Source organism: Rhincodon typus, chromosome 13 (assembly GCF_021869965.1).
Source record: "Rhincodon typus isolate 14 chromosome 13, sRhiTyp1.1, whole genome shotgun sequence".
Lineage (NCBI taxonomy): Eukaryota > Metazoa > Chordata > Chondrichthyes > Orectolobiformes > Rhincodontidae > Rhincodon > Rhincodon typus.
This window is the reverse complement of record NC_063344.1, coordinates 28,054,072-28,077,388: the sequence shown is the minus strand read 5'-3', so window position 1 is coordinate 28,077,388 and position 23,317 is coordinate 28,054,072. Positions and strand designations below refer to the sequence as shown.

The 23,317-nt window shown below is 40.7% G+C and overlaps 1 protein-coding gene across 5 annotated transcripts in view; it reads right to left on the bottom strand.

Annotated features, from left to right (window-relative positions):
• Window positions 1–23,317, bottom strand: part of fxr1 (FMR1 autosomal homolog 1) — a 118,788-nt gene that overhangs the window by 29,536 nt on the left and 65,935 nt on the right. For all 5 annotated transcript variants that reach the window (XM_048604184.1, XM_048604183.1, XM_048604185.1 and 2 more), the window contains exons 9-12: window positions 21,740–21,818; window positions 13,763–13,872; window positions 9,847–9,933; window positions 2,870–3,068 (exon numbers count right to left, since the gene is read on the bottom strand). In XM_048604184.1, coding sequence (XP_048460141.1) covers window positions 2,870–3,068; window positions 9,847–9,933; window positions 13,763–13,872; window positions 21,740–21,818 — 475 coding nt within the window. The remainder of the gene's footprint in view (window positions 1–2,869; window positions 3,069–9,846; window positions 9,934–13,762; window positions 13,873–21,739; window positions 21,819–23,317) is intronic.

Here is a 23,317-nt window from a genome sequence, read left to right as displayed (position 1 = left end):
GACAGTATCCTCCCGCATGGTGTGTTGCCTGCCCGGTGCCAGGATGCGAGACATCTCTGACCGGCTTGAGAGGATACTAGAGAGGGAGGGGGAGGGGGAGGATCCAGTTGTTGTGGTCCACGTAGGTACCAACAACGTAGGCAGGACTAGGAAAAGTGACCTGTTGTTTCGGGGTTATGAAAAGCTAGGAACAAAATTAAAAACACGTCTTCAAGGGTCATAATCTCTGGATTGCTGCCCGAGCCACATGCAAATTGGCATAGGGAGGCAAGGATCAGGGAAGTAAACAAGTGGCTAAAAGAGTGGCGTGGGAAAGAGGGTTTCCTTTTCATGGGCTCTGGCATCAGTTCTGGGATAGGAGGGATCTATACTGCTGGGATGGACTCCACCTGAACAGGGCCATGTGCAGTGTTCTGGCGAAAAGGGTAAATAGGGTGGTTAATAGGACTTTAAACTAGTAAGTGGGGGGGGGAAGAGAGTTGGGGGGAAGGAAGGGAGAAGTGAGCGTAGAGGGAGAATAACAATTAATGTAAGGCAAAGCAGCAGGTTAGCAGGTGACGAGGAAGCTTCAACTCCATTGAAAATTAGGAAAAAAGTTAAAGGGAAGGAGAACTCAAGAGCTGTTAGTAATGGAGATAACAGGACCCAAAAAGAAGGTGCAAAAACTGGCATAAGGGCACTTTATGTGAATGCTCGGAGCATTCGAAACAGGGTGGATGAGTTGACGGTGCAAATCATGGCAAATGGGTACGATTTAGTGGGTATGAAAAATTGCAGCACACTGCTGTGCAGAGGGACATGGGTGTCCTTGTGCATGAAGCGTTGAAGGTGGGATTGCAGGTGCAGCAGGTAATTAAAAAGGCAAATGGAATTTTGTGTGTCATTGCTAGAGGGATGGAGTTTAAAAACAGGGAGGCTATGCTGCAGCTGTTTAGGATCCTGGTGAGGCCACACCTGGAGTACTGTGTGCAGTTTTGGTCTCCTTACTTGAGAAGAGATATACTAGCACTGGAGGGGGTGCAGAGGAGATTCACTCGGTTGATTCCAGAGTTCAGAGGGTTGGATTATGAGGAGAGACTGAGTGGGCTGGGATTATACTCATTGCAATTCAGAAGAATGAGGGGAGATCTTATAGAAACGTATAAGATTATGAAGGGAATAGATAAGGTGGAGGCAGGGAGGTTGTTTCCGCTAGCAGGTGAAACTAGGACTAGAGGGCATCACCTCAAAATAAAGGGAAGCAGATGTAGGACTGAGGTCAGGAGGAACTTCTTCACCCAAAGGCTTGTGAATCTGTGGAATTCCCTGCCCAGTGAAGCGGTTGAAGCTACCTCGCTGAATGTTTTTAAGGCAAGGCTAGATAAATTTTTGAACAGTAAAGGAATTAAGGGTTATGGTGAGTGGGCGGGTAAGTGGAGCTGAGTCTCAAAAAGATCAGCCATGATCTTATTAAATGGCGGGGCAGGCTCGAGGGGCCAGATGGCCTATTCCTGCTCCCAGTTCTTATGAATAGATTGGCCGCTAATATCCACTATAAACCCACTGACTCCCACAGCTACCTGGACTATACGTCCTCGCAACCTGCTTGCAGTAAAAACTCCATTCCATTCTCTCAGCTTCTCTGTCTCCATGTCATATGTTCGGACAAGGCCAACTTTGGCAAGTAAGCCTCCGAAATATCCACCTTCTCCCTCAACCGAGGGTTCGCCAGCACCATTGTCAACAGGGCCCTCAACCGGTCCGACCCATCTCCTGCACCGCTGATCTCACCCCTCTCTTCCCTCAACAGTGATAGGGCTCCCCTTACTTTCCATCCCACCAGCATCCACATCCAGAAGATCATCAAACGCTGCTTCTGCCACCTCTAGCATGATGCCACCACCAGACATATTCCCCCTCCCCTCCCTTGTCCGCCTTCTGCAGGGACTGTTCCCTCCTGGACACCCTGGCACAAATCTCTCTTTACTCCCATAAACTTCCCAGAGGCCCACAGCACCTTCCACTACAACATCCCAAGGTGTAACACCTGCCCATTTAAGCAGCACTTCACCTATCTGGTCTACTGCATATGCTGCTCACACTGTGGTCTCTTCTACATTGGGGAAATGAGGCGTAGACTCAAGGACCGCTTCACAGAACATCTACATTCTGCCCACAAAAAAGACCGAGCTTCCAGTTGCCTGCCATTTTAACACACCACCCTGTTCCCTGGCCAATAGCTCAGTCTCTGGCTTGCTGCAGTTTTCCAGCGAAGCTCAAAGCAAGCTGGAAGAGCAACACCTCATTTTCCACTTGGGGACCCTGCAGCCCTCCGGACTCCATATCGAGTTCAATAATTTTAGGGCCTAAACCATCCCACGTCCCAGCCCCCTACCCCACACACTAGGCCTTGTTATCACAGTCTGCCATTACACACTACCTATCGTTAGTCACTAACAATCCCCATTAAACAGCCATTCACCCTCCTAGCCAGATCATTATCAACTCCTTTGTCTATCCAACTGCTCTTCTCTCTCCTTGGGCTCTATCCTAACCTATCAATCATTTACTCCTTACCCCTCCTCCCACCCTATTTTCTGCATATAAACTGACATTTTGCTAGCTACCATCAGTTCTGAGGACCCGAAATGTTAACTGATTTTTCTTCACAGATGCTGCCAGACCTGCTGAGCCTTTCCAACAATTTGTTTTTGTTTGATTTGCATATCTGCAGTTCTTTCAGTTTTTCTTCTTAATGTAAAACAGATTCACATCTTCCATGTAAATAATCATTTACCTCATTTTACAACCATTCTCTATTGAACAAATACTTGCCAGATGAAATATCTTGGCCAAACCAATATGAAGAAAAAATAAGAATTGAAATTACCACAACCAGAAGTATAATTTGGACCTCGACGACCTCGGCCACGATAGGATCTGCTAGCATGAAGTGAGGAAGCAGTACTCTCATCGGTAATATAGCCTTTATCTTTCTCTGGCCGACTTGTCACTGGCCGATATCCCATACCGATCTGTCGAAGCTGCTCATCAATTTGCAAACGGTCCATTCTCAGTTGTTCTACTTCCTATAACAGGCATATGTAAGGCAAATTAAATCATTGTCCCCTTACCCAACACAGCAAGTCATGGTATTGTTTGGGTGATACTAATGATATGGAAAATTATTGAGTCAGAGTTGTACAGTACAGAGATAGACCCTTTGGTCCAACTCGTCCACACCTACCAGATATCCAAAATTAATCCAGTCCTGTTTGCCAGCATTTAGCCCATATCCCTCTAAACCCTTCCTATTCATACTCATCCAGATGCCTTTGAAATGTTGCAACTATACCAGCCTCCACCATTTCCTCTAGCAGCCCATTCCATACATGCACCACCCTCTGCATGAAAAGGCTGCCCCTTGGGTCCCTTTTATATCTGTCTCCTGTCACCTTAAACCCATGCCCTCTAGTTTTGGACTCCCTTACCCTGGGAAAAAGATCTTGGGTATTCACTCTATCCATGCGCCTTGTGATTTTATAAACCTCTGTAAAGGTCACCCCCTCAGCCTGTGACACTCCAGAGAAAAAAGCCCCAGCCTATTCAGCCTCTCCCTGCAGCTCACACTGTTTAAAGCTGGCAATATCTTTGTAAATCTTTTCTAAATTCTTCCAAGTTTCACAACATCTTTCCTATAGCAGGGAAATCACAATTGAATAGCATTTTCCAAAAGGTCTAACCAATGTCCTGTACAGCCACAACATGACATTACAACTCCTATAGTCAATACACTGACCAATAAAGGCAAATTTACCAAACGTCTTCATCACTACCCGGTCTACCTGTGACTCCACCTTCAAGGAACTATGAACCTGCAGCCCAAGGTCCCTCTGTTCCGCAAAATTCCCCAGGTCATTACCATTAACTGTCTAAATCCTGCCCTGATTTGCCTTACCAAAATGCAACACCTAACATTTATCTAAATTAAACTGGGTGGCATGGAGGCTCAGTGGTTAGCACTGCTGCCTCACAACACCAGGGACCTGGGTTTGATTTCAGCCTTGAGCCACTGTGTGTGGAGATTGCACATTCTCCGTGTCTGCGTAGGTTTCCTCCAGGTGCTTTAATTTCCTCCCACAGTTCAGAGATGTGCAGATTAGGTGGATTAGCCATGGGAAATGCAGCGTTACAGGGAGGGGCTACGGGGGGTGGATCTAGGGGAGATGCTCTTCGGACGGCATCTGTGGACTCGATGGGCCAAATGGCCTGCTACCATGCTGCTGGAATTCTACGATAAACCTCTCAGCCCATTGGCCTATCTGCTCAAGGTCCTTGTACTCCGAGATAACCTTCTTCACCATCCATTACACCGCTGCTTTTGGTGACAACTGCAAACTTTCTAATGTTTTAAGGCAGAAGTGAAGAGCTATCTATTGAAAATTCAAAGTAAACAGCTTGTGAGGCCTTGCGTTTTTTTTTTGAAAGTTAGAACAATGGAAGCCACCTGAATGGATGTGGTCAAGCTCCCACAGAACCAGGACTTTTAGTTTTCAGTGAAAGGCAGTCTCATCAGGGTTTGGACACTGCAGTACATCTCTCCCTGCTGCACGTTAGAATATAGAACTGTACAGCCCACAATGCTGTGCCAAACATGACGCCAAATAAAACTAATCTTTCTGCCTGCGCCATTGGTCCATATCCCTCCATTCCTTGCATATTCATGTGCTTGTCTCAAAGTCCCTTAAATGCCCCCATCGTATCTGCCTCCACTACCAGCCCTGGCAGTGCATTCCAGACTCCTACCACCCTGTGTTAAAAAAAAAACTTGCCCCTCACATTTCCTTTGAACTTTCTCCCTCTAACCTTAAATAGATGTCCCCTAGTATTAGACATTTCAACTCTTGGGGGGAAAAAAAAGACTATCAACCTTACTTCAATTTTATAGACTTCTAGCAAGTCTCTCCTCAGCCTCCGCCACGCAAGAGAAAACAACCTGAGTTTTTCTTGCCTCTCCTTGCAGCTCATACCCTCTAATCTAGGCAGCATCCTGGTAAACCTCTTCTGTATCCTCTCCAAATCCTCCACATCCTTCCTGTAATTGAACGCAATACTCTAAATGTGGCCTAACCAAAGTCTTATAAACTTGCAACACAACATCCTGACTCTTGTACTCAATTCCCCCAGCAATAAAGGTAAGCATGCCATATGCCTTCTTTACCACCCTACCTATTTGCACGGTCACTTTCAGGGAGCTATGGACTTGAACCCCAAGATCCTTCTGTGCATCAATGTTATTTAGAGTCTGCCATTAACTGTATATTTTTCCTGAACATTTGATCTCTCAGCAGCTCACACTTACCTGGATTAAACTCCATCTGCCATTTCTCTACGCATATCTGCAACTGATCTATATCCAGCTGTATTCTTTGACAGCCTTCTACGCCATCCAGAACTCCACCAATCTTTGTACCATCTGCAAATTTACTAATCCACCCATCTACGTTTTCATCCAAGTCATTTATAGGAAATATACATCACAAATAGCAGAAGTCCCAGTAGGGATCCCTGCGGAACATCACTAGTCATGTACCGCCAGCCTGAAAAACACCCTTCCACCAATACCCTCTGTCTTCTATCGGCAAGCGAATTCTGAATCCATGCGGCCAAGTCACCATGGATCCCATGCATCTTAATCTTCTGGATGAGCCTACCGTTAGGGACCTTTTGAAAGCCTTACTAAAATCCATGTAAATAACATCCACTGCTGTACCCTAAATCACCTTCTCAAAAAATTCAATAAAGCTGATAAGACATGACCTGCCCTGCACAAAGCAAAACTGAGTTTTTTCAAAGTTTCTGCCTCCTGCTGCTGGAGTTGCATGTGAGACAATCTAATTTTCTGAACTTGCCTTTTGCCAAGAGTCTTAATGGGATGGTACTATATTGGAACAGTTACTGTTTAGTAGTAAAATAATCTATTTGCTAAGTTTTCCAATAGAATTAAGCTATCCGAATTTCTCCTTTCTTTTGTTGTATTTTAATGGTAGGGTATGAATAAAGTGTGTTTTGTTTCAAATCTGGTAGTTTGACCGGTCAAATTGCATCTGGAACGCAACATCTTAAACTTTCCTCGAAAATAAGAAAATGAAACTACTACCTTCTGAATATATTTTGACGGGGTTTGGTTATTAACACTAAATATTCTTTCTATATTCACATCTACATGCATGACAAAAAGCAGTGGAAAAAAAACCCTCCACCACCCTCTGCCTTCTACCTTCAAGCCAATTTTTCATCCAAAATTTCTTGAGGGTTAACTGTGATACAGGACCAAAGGAAAAAGATAAGATGATAGAGGAAGGGCAAAGAATGTCTGGTGGGAAGGATGCTATTTTTCATTCTGCTCAGGAATAAAAAGAATGAACTCAAACTGAAAGTAATGTACCAGATCGTTAGAAAGCGGCTCTGAAAGACGCAAGCCAGGACTCTCTGAAACGCTGGCACACTGACTAAGTGGTAATTGCAAAGGAAGTTCAAACTTCTGATGGGTAATTAACTGGCACCTGGAACCCAAATGAGTTTAGAGAATTCTGACTTACTTAACAGCTAGTTAGCCAGAGAAAGTTAGAAGTTTAAACCTAGTCTAACTCATGTCCAATTCTAAAAAAAGTGAGCTCCTAATCACTGACACTGAACCACCAAATACCCCAGCCAACCTGACCTGACTTTACCCCAATGCGTTAACTTATGCCACCCTAGATTGCCTGGGCAGTGAGCTGCACTGCTTCTGTCAGGATCAATCTTGCATCAGGAATTTGACTAGAAAAGTCCTGGACTGTGAAGTGGGCAAGTTTTTGTCACTCTGGGATAGAAATAGGAAGCCTGACCCGAATCTCTCAATTTGAGCCAATACATTGTCTGGTTAACTAATTTACTTGAATCAAATTAAAATATTGAACAAGAAAATCTCAGCAGTACATAATAAAATTATATTTTCAGTTCACTTTGAAATGGTATGAAAGCTAAGCTCAAAGAATCAACATTTTTCACAGTCCCACAGAAACGCTACAAGCTGCAGGTGTGAAGAGCACTCCCCAAAATGCATTTTATAAAAACAATATTTTTAGGGGAATGCCCCTTTGCAGAATAAAAGCAGTTGAGAATCAAGGAAAACTTGAATATATTGGTCACTGGGGTAAAAGTATTGATGATGCAAAAGTAACAAATAGGACATGAAGACTGAGCTGGAACCCAGACAGATAGCCCAGTTGCTGACAAGAGATTATACTTGAGCAGATTTCATCATGCCTCTGTGTATTACAATAGTCAAAATTTCATGCACAAAACTGCCCTAACTTCAAATTTTAAAGACCAGTCTGCACCAATATGAAATGAGGAACAGCAATCCCTAAGGAAAAGAATTAAATAACAAAAATATGGAAGCACAAGGAAACCACTGAGGTACAAGTAATACAAATTGTACTGTTTTTCTATTTCAAAAAGAAGTTGAGATTAATCTGGTACACTAAAAATTATTGTAAGTAATAAAGTGCAAAAATTGCAAGTAATGGACAATGGACATGGTAATCCAAATATAATCAATTAAAATACTAGAAGAGAAGCCCAATGGCACATTTTTGCAGAGATACCTAAATGACATTATGATCAAGATTTGATGTTCAGGTATGTAGACCTTCACAGGCTATTTATAAGAGATAGGGACTTTAAAAGTTTTGCTCATCTTGACTTTCCCCAGTGGGAATGGTTTCCAATTGTAAAAGCTAAAAACAGATCCATTGGATGGAAACACAATCACTACCAAAAAAACCTTGACGTCTAAAGTATACTAGCTTGTTGACCTGGCCCAATATATTGCTCCTGTATATATTGTTTGTTGGTAGGTATCCTCACAATGAATTGAAATATGCAAATAAGGGGAATGGGGTTGGAAGAGAGGAACATAGAGCAGCTTCGTGTTACATTTGTGAATGAATTACTAAACATATGATTCAGCATCATCAGCACTTTCATAAGCAGACCGAGTATCTTACATGATAGGCAAAACTGATTCTCATTTGATCCTTGTATTACAGCTGCAGACTTTGATTTGATTGGCTTCTTTTCTGCAATCCATGCCCAACAGGTAAATCACCTGGCCAACATGATATTTCCAATGCATGCATACTGGATTCCTTTTACCAAAGTTTCAAATAGATCCAAGTCAGGGCAGACACAGTATACTTCATTAAAATAAAACAAAAAACTGCACATGCTGGAGATCTGAAACAAAAGCAGAAATTGCTGGAGAATTCAGGTCTTTGGGAAGGAAGCAGAGTTGACATTTCGAATCCAGTGACTCTTCTTGAGACTTGCGTTACAGTATATTTAATGCTGGTTTGGCAAGTTATTTGCCAAAACGTTTTTCAATTTTTTTTCTAAAAAATTTCAAAATTGTGCAAGCATTCTCAAATTCGATTTTTGATTTGAAACAAATAAGGAGAAATATTTCAATTACAAGCACTTAAAGCACATAACCAACTTATCTTCTAGGGTTCTGAATTAAGTCTACTTGAACATGTTGCTCCACCTGAGAACATCAGGTTTGGGGTATATGTTTCATCCAAATGCAATGAACATTACACAGAGTTACTAAGTTCTAAAGAAGTCACACCAGACTTAAAACATTAACTCTGTTTCTCTCTTAACAGATTACTCTCAAACCAGCGTTCGTGTTTGATTCAAATGACCGGCATCTGTAGTATTTTGCTTTTAATCATTACCAAAAACTTCTTGTCAGATATTATAGCCATTGCTTAGAAATGTTAGCTCTCAATTTTCAGACAATTATTCAGAAGTAGATTTTAAAACTGCAACAGACAGCACAGAAGCAGAATTAATTTTGTGACAAGAGGTGGTGCCAGGGTTGGACTGGGGTGGACAAGGTCAGAAGTCACACAACACCAGGTTATAATCTAACAGGTCTATTTGAAATCACAATCTTTCAAAACGCTGTCCCTTTATCTGTTGAAGTGAAGAAAAGCATACAGGCACAGAATTTTTAGGCAGAGATCAAATGAACATACAAACGGTGCGAGTGGCATGTCTATATGTTGAATAGTAAGTCTCCGCAGGTGATAAAAAATGTCAGACAGTGCGAGTAAAGTGTCAACAGCTGAATAGTAAGTGAAGGGAACGACCTATAATCCAACTGATTGTGGCAGAGAAATAATTACAAAAAAAAAAATAAAAATAAGGTGCTACTGAAGACAAATCAAACAGCTGGAATAACATTTTTAATGGATTATAATGTCATTCCCTTCACTTACTATTCAGCTGTTGACACTTTGCTCACACTGTGACACTTTTAATCACCAGCAGAGTTATTATTCAGCCTACAGACACTCCACTCACACCATTTGTATGACCTTTTGATCTCTGTGCCTATAAATTCTATGCCTGTTTGCTTTTCTTCACTTCATCAGATGAAGAGGCAGCGCTCCAAAAGACTGATTTCAAACAAACCTGTTAGACTATAACCTGGTGTCGTGTGACTTCACATTTTTCTTATGTTATTGCAATTAAATTGGGACGCCATTTTAATCATTTAGATACCAGAAACTATTACCAATTCAATCTTGCTAAAACTCCAACAGCAAAGTAATAGCATTCTCTGCAGCCAATATAACACATTGAGAGCTCAACTGTAATAGCATCCAGTCTTTTAAAAATCCAAGTGCAGTGCCATTCAAATAGGTGCCTATTTCAGTAACTAACCTCAAAGCCACTATCTACATTTGCACTGTCTAGGTGTTTCATGTTACCTTCACTACTGCATTTAAAACGAAGGAAGAGAAGCATACCTACCTTCAAATAAGAAATATGGTACTCCAAAAGAACCTGCACATTCCCAATGCTTTCCTTTGTTCCAACAAAAGTGAAAGGGACCATTCCCTAAGGAAATTTTTAGAGAACAATATTAATGCTATAGTCACTGTAATTTTCTAAAACAAATGTAAACCATTGTTTTACATAAAGTATACCTATACATTTAAATTGAAATTTACCCCACTGCAATGAACAAAGGCTTTTTGTGATCCTAATCTTGTTCAAGAGGCCCAAACCAGACTATCCAATTTGTCTTCCTACCACCATTGAGCTGACAGTGATTCCCTCTTCTCAGGTACTGTACTCACACTTTTCAGAATCACCAAACCATCACTTTCCTTAAAAGAAAAGATCGACCCTGCTATTCTTGCAAACTCATGTCCCCATTGCTGTCCAAAGTCCTTGAATGTGTTATCACCTCCAAAATCCATTTAGTCCTTTTCCGCAACTCTATATTTGAACCACTCCAATCAGATTTCTGTCCATCCTATCTAGTACGATTAATGCTAATCAAAAGTCAAAAATGACATGCCCGATAACCAGTACATTGTTACACTGTCACCTGAAACTCCGCTATATCTGACAGTCAAACACAGCACCCCTCCTTCAATGCCTCTTTTGCACTGTCCAAGAGAGTCCAATTGTACACAATTGGTTGCACTCTGACCTATCAAAATCATAACTAGTTTCTCTTCCTCATTTATATCCTGCATTTTGGTAACGTAGCTAGCTCAAACATGCTAATGATAAGAGACGCAGCTCTCCATGAGCTCTCCTGAAACTTGCACTGCCTTTCTGTTGCTACACTGCTTCTCCTGCATGAGGGACAATTTCGTTCAATAAAATATTGGGAAGACATTACTTTTTTGGCAGTTGCCCTTTGTATTGTCGCCATTAATTCCAGTTCCTCACCAATCTCCGTCTCAAATGGAACAAGACTAAGAAACCTTGCTGTCTTATTTGGTCAGAAACTAACCTGCCAACTCTATTACAAAACCTCATCTCTAACTCTAACCATTTTCTCCTGAAACCTTCATTGGCATCAATGTCACTTCTTGACACAACAGTTGTATTGCTCACCTAATTGGCTTCTAATCCTTTACCCTTAAAAATCAATATATCCAAAGCTTTACTGCAAGTTTAATCTTCACTACCCTCTACACCCTCATGTTCGTTGGTCAACACCAAGAGTCTACTTTATGGTGGTTCTGCAATTTCCCAAATAAAAAAAAAATCTCAGCCTTGTACTTAATGCTCCTTATGGCCTTGACCTTCTCCATCTATACAACCTCTTCCAACTCTACAGTTCTCTCAATGAACTCTGTATTCTTATAACTCCATGTGCATTCCCCTTTTTTGCCACATATTTGGCAACATAACTTTAGCTATTAAGGCCTAAAGCTCTGGAACGTCCAATCAAAAACTCTCAATTCCCCTATTTTCTCTCTTTCCATATGGCCTTCTGATAAAAGGATCCAACTTTTAGTCCCCCTTTATTTTCGGATTCAGAGCCCCATCTCCCTTTGACTTACAACTTGAATAGTCTCAAGACAATTTTCCCCATTGACTATGTTATGCAAAAAAAAGGCAAAACCACACATTTATAGCAGGTGGTGATTCCTTCAAATTGGTCTTCATTCAAGTCACAGAATTAGCTTAAAATGTCAATTCTAAAATGTTTATTTGAAATGAAGTCAAATTTACTAATGACCACTAAAGATAAACAGAACTTGTATGTATTATTCACGTTATTAAGACATTCTAAAGTACTTCACATGCAATTAATTATATTTAAAGTGACAACAGTTGCACAGGTAAATGAACAAGCAACACTGCCCAGTAGGTTCTCTCAAACCGTGGGCAGTTAATGTTTTGGTGCTAAGAATTGGTCAGGATATAGGACCCCTTCTCCTGTGTGAATATTACAATATTTTACAGCTGCCTGAACATTCAAACAAGGAAGATTAGGCCATTTAGCACCTCAAACCTGCTTCACAACTTTATACAGAATTTTGGCTGATCAGATTGCAAATTCAAATTAACATTCTCTCACTCGCTTGCTTATCAAAACTCTACCTCTGCCTTGAAAATATTCAAAGATTCTGTTCCTGAAAAAGCAGTGGCAAAGTTTTAAACATTCACAACCCTCTTGGAGAGCCGGGGTGGGGGGCATGGTTGTGTTGATTGTTATCTTCATTTTAAACAAGCCAGCCTTCATTTTAAAGAGTGACTCCTAGTTCTAGATTCTGCCATGAGAGAATAGCACTTTCACATCTCTCCTGTCAAGAAAACTCAGGATTTTCTATGTATCAAATAAGTCACTTCATACACATCTAAGCCTAGTTTATCTGATCTTTCCTCTTAAGACCTCTTATTCCAGGAATCAGTCAGATAAAGCTTCTTTGAAAAGTTTCCAGAGTATTTACATCCTTCCTTAAAAAACGTGACTGATATCGTTCACAGTGCTCTAGATATGATCTCAATAGTACCTCCCTATACTTATATCTACACCTATATTTATACCTCCTGTTAGCCAGCCAAATCTTCTATCCATACTGATGTATATACACCTTTGATGCGACACGTTACAAATGCTTTCTGTAAATCAAAGTACAGTACACACACCAGTTTCCTTTTATAAGCAGCACTTGTTACTTCAAACAATTCCAATTTGATTGGTTAAGTATGATTTCCCATTCACAAAGCCATATTGCCCAATTACCTTGAACTTACCAAGTGGTTGCTATAATTTCATGAATAGCATCTAGCCTTTTCTCTATGACATATGTTAAACTAATTACGTCTGCAATTTCCTGCTTGCTGTATCCCTCCTTTTTCTGAATAAAGGAGGGACATTAGCTATCTTCCAATCTAATGAGACCTTCCCCAGATCTACAGAGTTTGGGAAAATTTAAACCAATGCACCATCTATCTCACTAGCCACTTCTTTTAAGACCCTAAGATCAAGTCCATCAGGATCCAAGCACTTGTCAGCCCAAATCTCCAACAATTTACTCAGTACCACTTCTCTGGTGATCTCCCTTCTTTCCATTTCATGACTTATCATTGCTTCCGAGTTGTCACTTGTATCTCTGTTGTGAAGACAGATGCAAAATACCTGTTCAATGCACCTGATAGCTCTATTTTTCATTATTGATTCTCCAGATACACCTTCTATAGCTCATTTTGCTCACAATTTTCTCTTATAAACAGTTCCTGAAACACATTTTCGTATTTCTGGCTTGCTTTCTCTTGTACTTTTAAAATTTACCCACTCCAATTTTAGGTCATTCTTTGCTTTTTTTAAAATATTCTGTTCAATCTTCGGACCTGCTACTTGTATTTGTACAATGTGCTTTTCTCTCAGATGATACTGTCTTTAATCATTCCAGTTTACCACAGATGGTAGGTCTATCCAAATTGTTTCCACATCCTGGATGCCTGAACTTAGGTCATCCCTCTGTATTGTGCCATTATCATCACTAACTAACTAGTTTTAGAAAGGACACTTCCTGTCCTTCCTAAATGCCCTGTATGTATCCTTCGATATTCAAGTCCAAGTCATGTCATTCTACAATTATATCTTGGTTAAGTACTAGATCGTATTTATTTACTTCTAATTGCACTGTTTTTGTTTTGTTCAGGTATAGTTTCTTTAATTTTATCCTTTTATTCTATTTGTAATTTTAACCTTATGTCCACTAGTATCACAAAAATACACTAGGAGAATGAAATTGTATTGTTGCATCAACACCATTTTCTCTCAAGACAGTAAATTAAATAAAAAAGGTGCGTTTGGCTTTCCAATTAGAATCAAAGTTTAATGAGAATGGAGTTTCCCAAAGCATGACAGAGTGCTAAAAGAAATACGTATGTGTACACCTTAATAGATTACCTCTTCTCTTGGTTGTCTGCTGTCATTATCACCTTCAATTCGCACTCTTACTACTCCAGACTTATCCACAATCTCCTGAATAACCTTTCCATTTTTGCCAATAACTTTTCCTGCAATAAAAATGAGAAAACATTAGCAATTTCATTTTTAAATCAAAAATTACTTTCTAACGCACACAAGACAAATTAAAAATAGGCACTCTCAATGATCTTCCCTCATCATTAGGAGTGATGGTCATAGACTTCATTGTTCTTCTTGAAGGAATGTGAAGAACTCTACATGAGCTGCGTGCTGCTAATTGTCCTCTAGTCTTTGATCTATTATTCTACATCTGAATTTTGGTGGTGGTCAAATGGACCAAATTGGACTTTTTCCAGTCAGAAATATTACAAGCAAAGTAATTGGGGACAGATCAGGCATACAAAACTACGATTAATTAATTAAGAGAACAGTCACAAAAATCAATTTTCACAAACTAAAATTTGGCTAAATTGTTGTATTAAGAAATAAATAGAGATACCCAAATTAATGCTGTACTTGAATTATAATTCAGTAGTAAACCTCATTATTGCCATACAAGGCAACTCAATCCATCTCAACATCAATCCCAACAGATCCTGCCAACCCATATCACAATTTTCAGTACATGACAAGTCTATTGCCCCATCAGAAGTCAATTTCACCTGTTGATCAATGCACATTTGAATAATTTCTGCATGTTTTAAGTCTTAATTCTGCTAATGGAAGCTTGTGTTTCATATCCTGTCATAATTTAATTTGAAGTAATGCTAGATTTATTTATTCCATACTATTTATTACCACCAGGGTGTTTAAAAAGGCCAAGGTCGCTGTGAAAGCAAACATACCTTGCTGGTATCAAGAAACTGTATGTCTTCTTTAGGACGGGGTGGTGGCAAAGCGGTAGTCTTACTGGTCTAGTAATCCGGAAGATCAAATTAATTCTGGTTTTACAGAGTTCAAGTCCCACCAATGCAACTGGTGAAATTTAAATTCAATTAACAGCTAATAAATTTAAAGGTATACTAATTAGAAGTTAGTCTAATGGAGACCATAAACCCAATATCAACTACTGAAGAAAGCCATCTAAGTTCAATAATTTTTTTTTGAAGAGGTAGGGAAATCTGCTGTCCTTACCTAGTCTGGTCTACACATGACTGTTGTAGACCCACAGCAATGTGGTTGACTTTTATCAGCCCTCTCAACCGGCCCAGAGAGCCACTCAGTTGAAGGGCAATTATGGATAGGCAACAAATCCTGGCTTTGCCAGTGATGCCTACATCCTGCAAAATAATTAAAACAAAGACATAGGCAGTTTGATCAGTTGTGGTACTAAGTAGCCACTCATGGTGATGGATGTTAGTTTCATAGTCACCACAGACTAATTTTTAATTCCAAACGTTTTAACAATTGAATTTAAAACCGCACCAGCTTCCAAGGTAGTACATGTATATGCACAAACTCTAGACTGGGTCAACAAATGGTGAGGGAAGTAAGAGAGAGCGAGAGAGCGAGACAGCGAGAGAGCGAGAACAAAAAGCTTACCTCACCTTGTTTTCACCAAGCTACCTGTCGTAAATGCATCTGTCCATTATATTATCTGTAAGCGTTATCAGTGCACAATCATTGTGGAAAAAATGACTCACATTGAAAATACCACATATTCTGCAACACACTAGGTGACCACTTTGCAAAACACCTCCAAGGAGCTGTCCATAGAAAGGGCCCAGATCTCCCAGTCGCTTGCTATTTTGACAAAACATCTTGCTCAGTTGCTACGTTTCTTTCCTGGGCATGCTGCAATGTTCTATCAAAAGCCGAGGTCTCAATGCCAAACTCCATGGCTTCAGAAACTGACAATTATGTCCCTTTTCCATTTTTCTTACATTCCTTCACCCAACAGTTTTCTCTTGTTCATATCTTATATACATTACTCCTGGTAATGAGGACCCATTCCCTCCCTTTCACACCATAATTTACACCCATGTTCATCTCTTTCTTCCTCGCCACCAATAACAGCCCCTTTGTCTTATGTACTGGGCCTCCACCTCTCTCTCCATCAGTACCACCTCACACTCGAAGATATCCCATTCCCCAGATCCAACTCATTCTTTCTCATGTTGAAGCATCAAATGAGCCACTTTTTATCTTCCTTTCACACGTTATAGAACGCAAACATGAAACACTTAGACGTTACTAGCACTCCTCCAGATCCAACCTTCCCTCTCGTTCCACTTGTTGTGTATTCACCTTACTGTCTGACTTTTCCTTCGTTGATGCTGAACAATTTGTGCTCAGTTACGAACTCAGTTTTATCCTTTTATGCCCCCAACCTTAAATGAATTTTGGATATAACATGACACTGAACTCTTCTCGTCCCATTTCTTTGGAAAGAAAGTGCTCTCTGACACAGAGATGCTTTCACCTGTCTCCAATACTTCACATCTGCCAGGACCCCTCCCTCTGGTCTTGTACCTGTACTCGATCTTTGATTTGACTATTGTAGTCACATGTACCTAATTACAGTAAGAAGTTTTGCTTTGCGAACTGTACAGGCAGTTCATAGCAAACAAGGACAAACAGATCGTAGGGTGCTTAGTCAGAGCAAGGCATACCAGGTTATGGCTGCACAGGAGACGCACAGAGCAAGATCAACATTATTTGAAGTTAAAGAGGTCCATTCAGCAGTCTAATAACAGCAGGAAAGAAGCTGTTCTTAAACCTGTTGGTGTGTGTTCAAGCTTCTGTACCTTCTGCCTGACAGAAGAGGTTGGGCGAGAGCATCAGAATCGGCAGGGTCTTTGATGATGTTGGCAAACTTTCCGTGGCAATGACAAGTGTAAATGGAGTCCACGGATGGGAGGTTGGCTTCTATGATGGTCTGAACTGTGCACACAACTTTCTGTAGTTTCTTTCAGTCCTGGGTACAACAGTTGCCACACCAGGCCATTACGAAACTTAATAGAATGCTTTCTATGGTGCATCTATAAAAAGTTGGTGAGGGTCCTAATCCACCTGAGGAAGAGAAGACATTGTTGAGCCTTCTTAACTGTCACATCCACATCATGGGAGGACAGATTGTTGGTTATTATCATTCCTAGGAACTTAACGTGCTCTACCCCCCTCCACCTCAGCTCTGTTGATGTAGAAAGGGGTATATCCTCCTTTCTTCCTGGAATCAATAATCAGTTCTTTTGTTTTGCCAACATTGAGGGAGACATTGTTATCATTGCACCAAGACACCAAGCACTCTATCTCCTTTCTGCATTCTCTTCACAAAGGGGCTGACATGAGACTAGCTGCCTTAATTTCCCTGCTTCTTTACCCCAAAAGTTTAAACTGTCTCCCTCTAAACTTGCTGCACTCTGTTCCCTGACGTCCAAGTCCAACCTTATTATCAAACCTGCTGATAGGAGGTGCAATTGGCATCTGGCGTGCTGACCTCTACCTGGCAGAGGCAGAGTGCCAACTCTCAGACATTTCTTCCTCTCGTCCCCACCCACCCCCCGATCATGACCCCAACAATGAACATCAGGTTGCAGTTTCCAGGACCGTCACAGACCTCATCTCCCCTAGATCGCCCCTCCATGTGTTTCCACTTCAGAGTCCCCCAAACCTACACAGCCTGCTTTTCCCTCCTTCCCAAAGTCAACAAACAGGATTGCCCCAGCAGACCCATCTTTTCAGCTTGTTCCTGTCCCAAAGAACTTATTTCTTCCTATCTTGACTATTCATTCATGCATCATTCAGTCTCTTCCGATTTACATCCGAGATCCTCTGACACTTTCTGGCAGCTCCTTCGTGGTAGTTCCAAAATTTCCAGTTTTCTGGTCCGAGCCACCACCTCTTCACCAAGATGTGCAATTCCTCTACATGTCAATTTCCCCATCAGGAATTTCTGAATGTTTTCCACTTCTTTCTTGGGGAAAAAAAAAAGGCCCACAGTCTGAATCCACCACCACTTTCCTTTGCCTGTCTCTTCGTGGTATACGTGTAACAATCCTTCCAGTCCTACTCAGGTCCCCACCACCACAACCCTTTCTCTAATACATTGATGTCTTCAATGCTGCTTTCTGATCTCATTTGGAATTGGAAGAATTCATCAGGTTTCCTTCCAATTTCCATCCTTGTCTTACCTTCACCTGGCCCATCTCCAGCATTTCCATTCCCTTCCTTGAAATGTTTCAATTTCTGGAGGATAGGCTGGCCAAAAGCCTGACTCCCACAGTTATCTCAACTACAGCTCCCCACACCCTGCCTCCTGCAAGGATTCCATTCCATTTTTCCAATTTCTCTGCAGATGACATCACCTTCCACTGAGCTGCCTTCAACATGAACTGACCTTTTTCCTCAACTGATGACTCTCCTCCAAACCATTGTGGTTAACACGTCCGTCAGCTGTGTCTGACTCATCTCTTACATTTCTGACCTTATCATTTCTCCTCCATCCCACAACAGTGATAGGGTTTCCCTATCCAGCAGCTCTGGCAAAATTTCTGGACAGAAAGCAAAGTTAATATTGGAGTCCAGTGATCCTTCTTCAGAACTATACAGTTCTACCCTGACTTGTTGAGTTTCTCTAGCAATGTGTGCTTTGGTTTCTGATGTTATTACACACATCTGGAACAAGTGAGACTTGAACCTAGATTTCCTGATTCAGAGCAGGGACAATACCACAGTACCACAAGACCAGATATGAGCTTTGTCATCAAACTGCATCTGCCTGTAAATGATGGACAACTAAATTAACAGGAGGCATCTGCTTCACAATTATGGCCATTCCTGATGTTGGAGGAGCCCTGCACATCAGTGCAAAATGCAAGGCTGAAATACTTGCATTGGACTTCAGCCAGCGGATGGTGTCCAGGTTCTCAGATGCCAGTCTTCAGCTAACTTGATTCACTCCATGATATCAAAAAAATATCCAAAAATAAGAAACGAAAACCTAAACTCTGGAATTAGCCACATCCGAGCCAAGGTGTTCCAATATAGCTACAAGAATGGCATCAATCCATCAGATGTGCTCCACAGGAGGGACTGCTTCTGGGTTGTTCTTTGTTCTTTTTTATAGAAGTGATTTGGATGAGAATAAAGAAGGTACGGCTAATAAGCTTGCGGACAACACCAAAATTGGTGACAAAGAAAACCTTCTTCATTGCCTACTGAGATTACAAAGGGATCTTGATCAAAGGAGTCAATGGGCTGAAAATAATAGTAGATTGAGTTCAATCTGGATAAATGCGAGGCATTGCATTTTGGTACAACAAACAGGGAGAGGAGTTATACAATTAATGGTAGGGCCTCATGTAGTGTTGTAGGGATCTAGGAGTTCAGGTACATAATTCTTTGAAGTTTGCGTCACATATGGACAGGGTGGTTAAAAAGGTATTTAGCATGCTTGCCTTCATTGCACAGTCCTTCGAGTATAGGAGTTGGGAAGTCATATTAAGATTGTACAGGACATTGGCGAGACTGCTTCTGGAGTACTGTGTCTAGTTCTGGTCACCAAACTATAGGAAGGATATTACTGAGGTAGGGAGGATTCAGAAGAGATTTACCAGGATGTTGCCAGAAATGGAAGGTTTGAGTTATAAGCAAAGGCTGGATAGGCTGGGACATTTTTCACTGGAGTGTAGGAGGTTGAGACGTGATCTTATAGAGGTTCATTAAATCATGAGGGTATAGATAAGGGTTAATGGCAGTTGTCTTTTCCCTAGGGTGGGGGATTTCAAGACTAGCGGACACATTTTTAAGGTGGAAGGAGAGAGATATAAAAAAAAGACCGAGGGGCAATTTTTGTTTTTAAACAGAGGATGGTTCATGCAGAACCTGAACTTCCTGAGGAAGGGGTGGATGTGGGCACAGCTAAAACATTTAAAAGACATCTGGATAAGTACATGAATAGGAAAGGTTTAGTGGGATATGGACCAGGAGCAAGCAAGTGGGACTAATTTACTTTGGGATTACGTTTGGCATGGACTGGTTGGACTGACGGGTCTGTTTCTGTGCTCTTGGACTCTGTGTGCAAGGATTTAGCAGACGTGACCTGTCCACAAAAACAATCCAAGCACTAATGGTTTAATTGACCATTAAACAGGTCAATTACCAGCCCAGTCTACTGTTGATCATGAAAATGGAAGAGATTTTAGACAGTATCATCAAGTGACAGTTGCTCAGCAATACATTGCTCACTGACATGGTTTCTGATATGGCTGCTCAGCGTCTGACCTTACTACGGCTTTGATCCAAGTATGATAAAAGAGTTGAACTCCAGAAGTCACGAGGAGGACTGTCCTTGACATCCAGGCAGCATTTGATTGACTATTTAACATTAAAAGGAGGTCTAGCAAAACTGCAGTCAATGGGAAACGGGAAGAAAATGCTTCCATATTTGGAATCATACTAAGCACAAAGGAAGTTGCCGCTGGTTACTAGAAGTTAACCACCTCAGTACAAGGACATTATTGTAGGAGGTCCTTGGGATGGGGTCCATCACTGACCTTCCTTCCATCAGAAGTGGGGATGTTCTGATTGTTCTATTCATGGCTCCTCAGATACTGAAGGAGTCCACCTCCATATGCAGCAAGGCCTGGTCAAGTGATAAGCAACATACATGCTACTCATGTACCAGGCAATGTCCATCCCTGACAAGACAGAATCTAAACATCTTCCCTTGATATTTAATGGCTACACCATCATTAATGAATTCCTCACTAAACATCTTGGAGGTAGCCATCGACAAGAAACTAGAGCTTACAAGAACATATTTTAGCAGGTAAGAAGTTAAGAATTTAGAACGAAGTAAGATACTCCATCCACTGTATATAAATCACAAGTCTGGAGTGTGATGGAAATATTCCCCACTTGCATGGATGAGTCAGTTTGGAAGACACAAGAAGCAACGTGCCACCCTGTGCAAAGCAGCCAGCCAAATTGGCACTTTAACAACAAATGCAAATGCCTTCCAGCATCAATGTACAGTGTCAGCAATTGATATCATTTACAAGATGCTGTGCAATGACTCAACAGTAAGTTCCAAATCTATAACCTCTATCACTTAGAAGGGCTGATTCATGGAGCACCAATACCTGCAAGAACCCCCCATTGAAGCCACTCACTATTCTAACTTGGAATGGTGTCATAGCCTTAAAAAACAAAGTCATTGGGTAATGCTCCTAGAACTGCCTTCCGAATAGCACTGTGGCTGTACCTGCACAAGGTGTATTGAAGCCGTTTAAGAAAGCAGCTTACCACTAACTCTTACTGTCAATTAGGGATGGGCAATTAAAAATGGTGACTTAGACAGCAGTACCAGCACTGTGGATGAATTTAAAAAGTGCCTCCCAGATCAAAAACCCAAACAACTTCCTTTTATGCCAAAAAAATCCAAGTTTCTACAGCAGTCTTATTAATTCAGCCATCCAATACCATCAATCAGCTTCAAGTTTTTGAGTCTGTTCCTACCCTCTGATTTCCAGTGATTTCAGATTTTCTGGGACACCTTAATGTCAACTGTCAAACATTGACTGTCCTTTACATCAAGACATTGTCACTTGATCTATGGAATTCAGTTCTTTTGTCAACATTTGGATTAAGGCTTGAATGAGGTCCTGGCACAATCTAAACAGAGAAACTGAACAAGTACCACGCGATAGCATTGCCAATCATATCTTCTGTCAACGCTGATGAAAGCGAGTAGGCTAATGAACAGTAATTGGTTAGGTTTAGCTTATTCTATTTCTTGTGGGCCAATGACAGCTCTATGCAGAGCATGACAAAATGTGGATTTATACTCTATGGTAGAAGCTAAAGCAGTTTATTTTCCCGCTCTTCAGGAGTGATTCTGAATGCTGAATTTCAAATCAACTAAAATTCCTGATTTCTCAACCTCAAATTTTAGTTATTTGATACCATTTATACTATTCACATCCATTATGAATTGCCACATATACCACTTACCTACTAAATCTCTGGGAACTTGAACAGAATCCTCCACAAACTCCAGGTAACTTCTGGCCTTTTGAACTGCCTCTTCAGTCTAAAAACAAAAAGATTAAACTATTCAAATACTGTAGTGGTCATGAAATACTGCATGTATAGCATCAGTTGCCTTTGCCAGAAATCCTCATTTTCTTCATTTCTACCACACTCGACTGACTTATAACAATCTCAAAGAAATTTGTTCCTGATGAAAATGCTGAAAGGTTCTACTTACAAGGCCTTATTCTGGAATGTTATTTTAATTCCAATAAGAACATAATATTCGCCATACTGTGTGTGTCATATATCACATATGCATGAACATCATGCAAGTGAAACATTTTGGCACGTGATAAATTTTGGACAAAAAGAGGGCCATAATAATAATAAAACATAATGCCCTTATTATGACCATCAATTTATTTAGAACTGATTCAGTGTCTGAACAGATAAAGAACACATATGGGATACAATTCTTGTAAAGTGACCACCTCACTCCACAGGTCTTTTCTAAAAGTATAAGTAATAACATATAGGCTAGAAATGTTATAATCTTACTATCATTATTAGTTGCTAATACTTGACAGGTTGAGTTCTTGCAGAACTGCCAAGACAACCAATGATTGTGGACTACTTTTGTCTGAGAACAGCTCCACTAAGTTTATGGAAGACAACACATTGAAAGAACTACACTTTATTCAAGTTAGCAAACTTCTGCGGGAGAAAAAAAAGCCTTCAATCAACTATATGATGATACTTGTCCAGTAGTGATTTTCTCTCGAATCACGGAGCTCAAGAAAGCTTTGAGAATATTTCACAAGAGAAACAATGCTCACTATTCCTAGAATTATATTCCCTTTAAAGCTTTATTACCTTGATATTGAAGATTCAATTCCAAACAATAGCCTATAAATTATAACAAAGGTAGGCACCACAGAGCAGCTCAGCTGGTAATGCTGTTTACTCACCAGCCAGGTTAATAAAAGTATAGACAACGATTAACCCGAAAAAAAGTGTCTTTTAAACAAAAAAGAAACTGGCTCAGTTTCCTTCCAGCAACCTCTCAGGCTCTAAGACCTGAACTTATTTTCATTGCAGACTATTTTGAGAATCTTGAAAAAAAAAAATCAGTTTTATCTGTTTGAAATTGTGCACATTTTGAAGGTGACTTTTTGGTGCATGGCTTCTTATGCAATTCTATTGTGGCCAGACAATGACTTGACTTTATTTCTTGACACAACAGCCTTCAATATCTTTTACTGAAAATAATTGATAATGCAAAAATGAAGAGTGCAGGGCAGTACATAATAACCTGAAACCCATACTGGACAAGTAGTTGCAATGGCAGTAAATACTTAGTATTACTATTGAAAAGTACATCTAACTTGCTTCCAACTCAGTACCAAGGTGCAGGGCTGGATGAACACAGCAGGCCAAGCAGCATCATAGGAGCAGAGAGGCTGACGTTTCGGGCCTCGACCCTTCAATAATCATTGCAGCCTTACTTGTGCACAGCAAGGTCCTGTAAATTAGCATATGATAGGGCTGAAAGTTGAT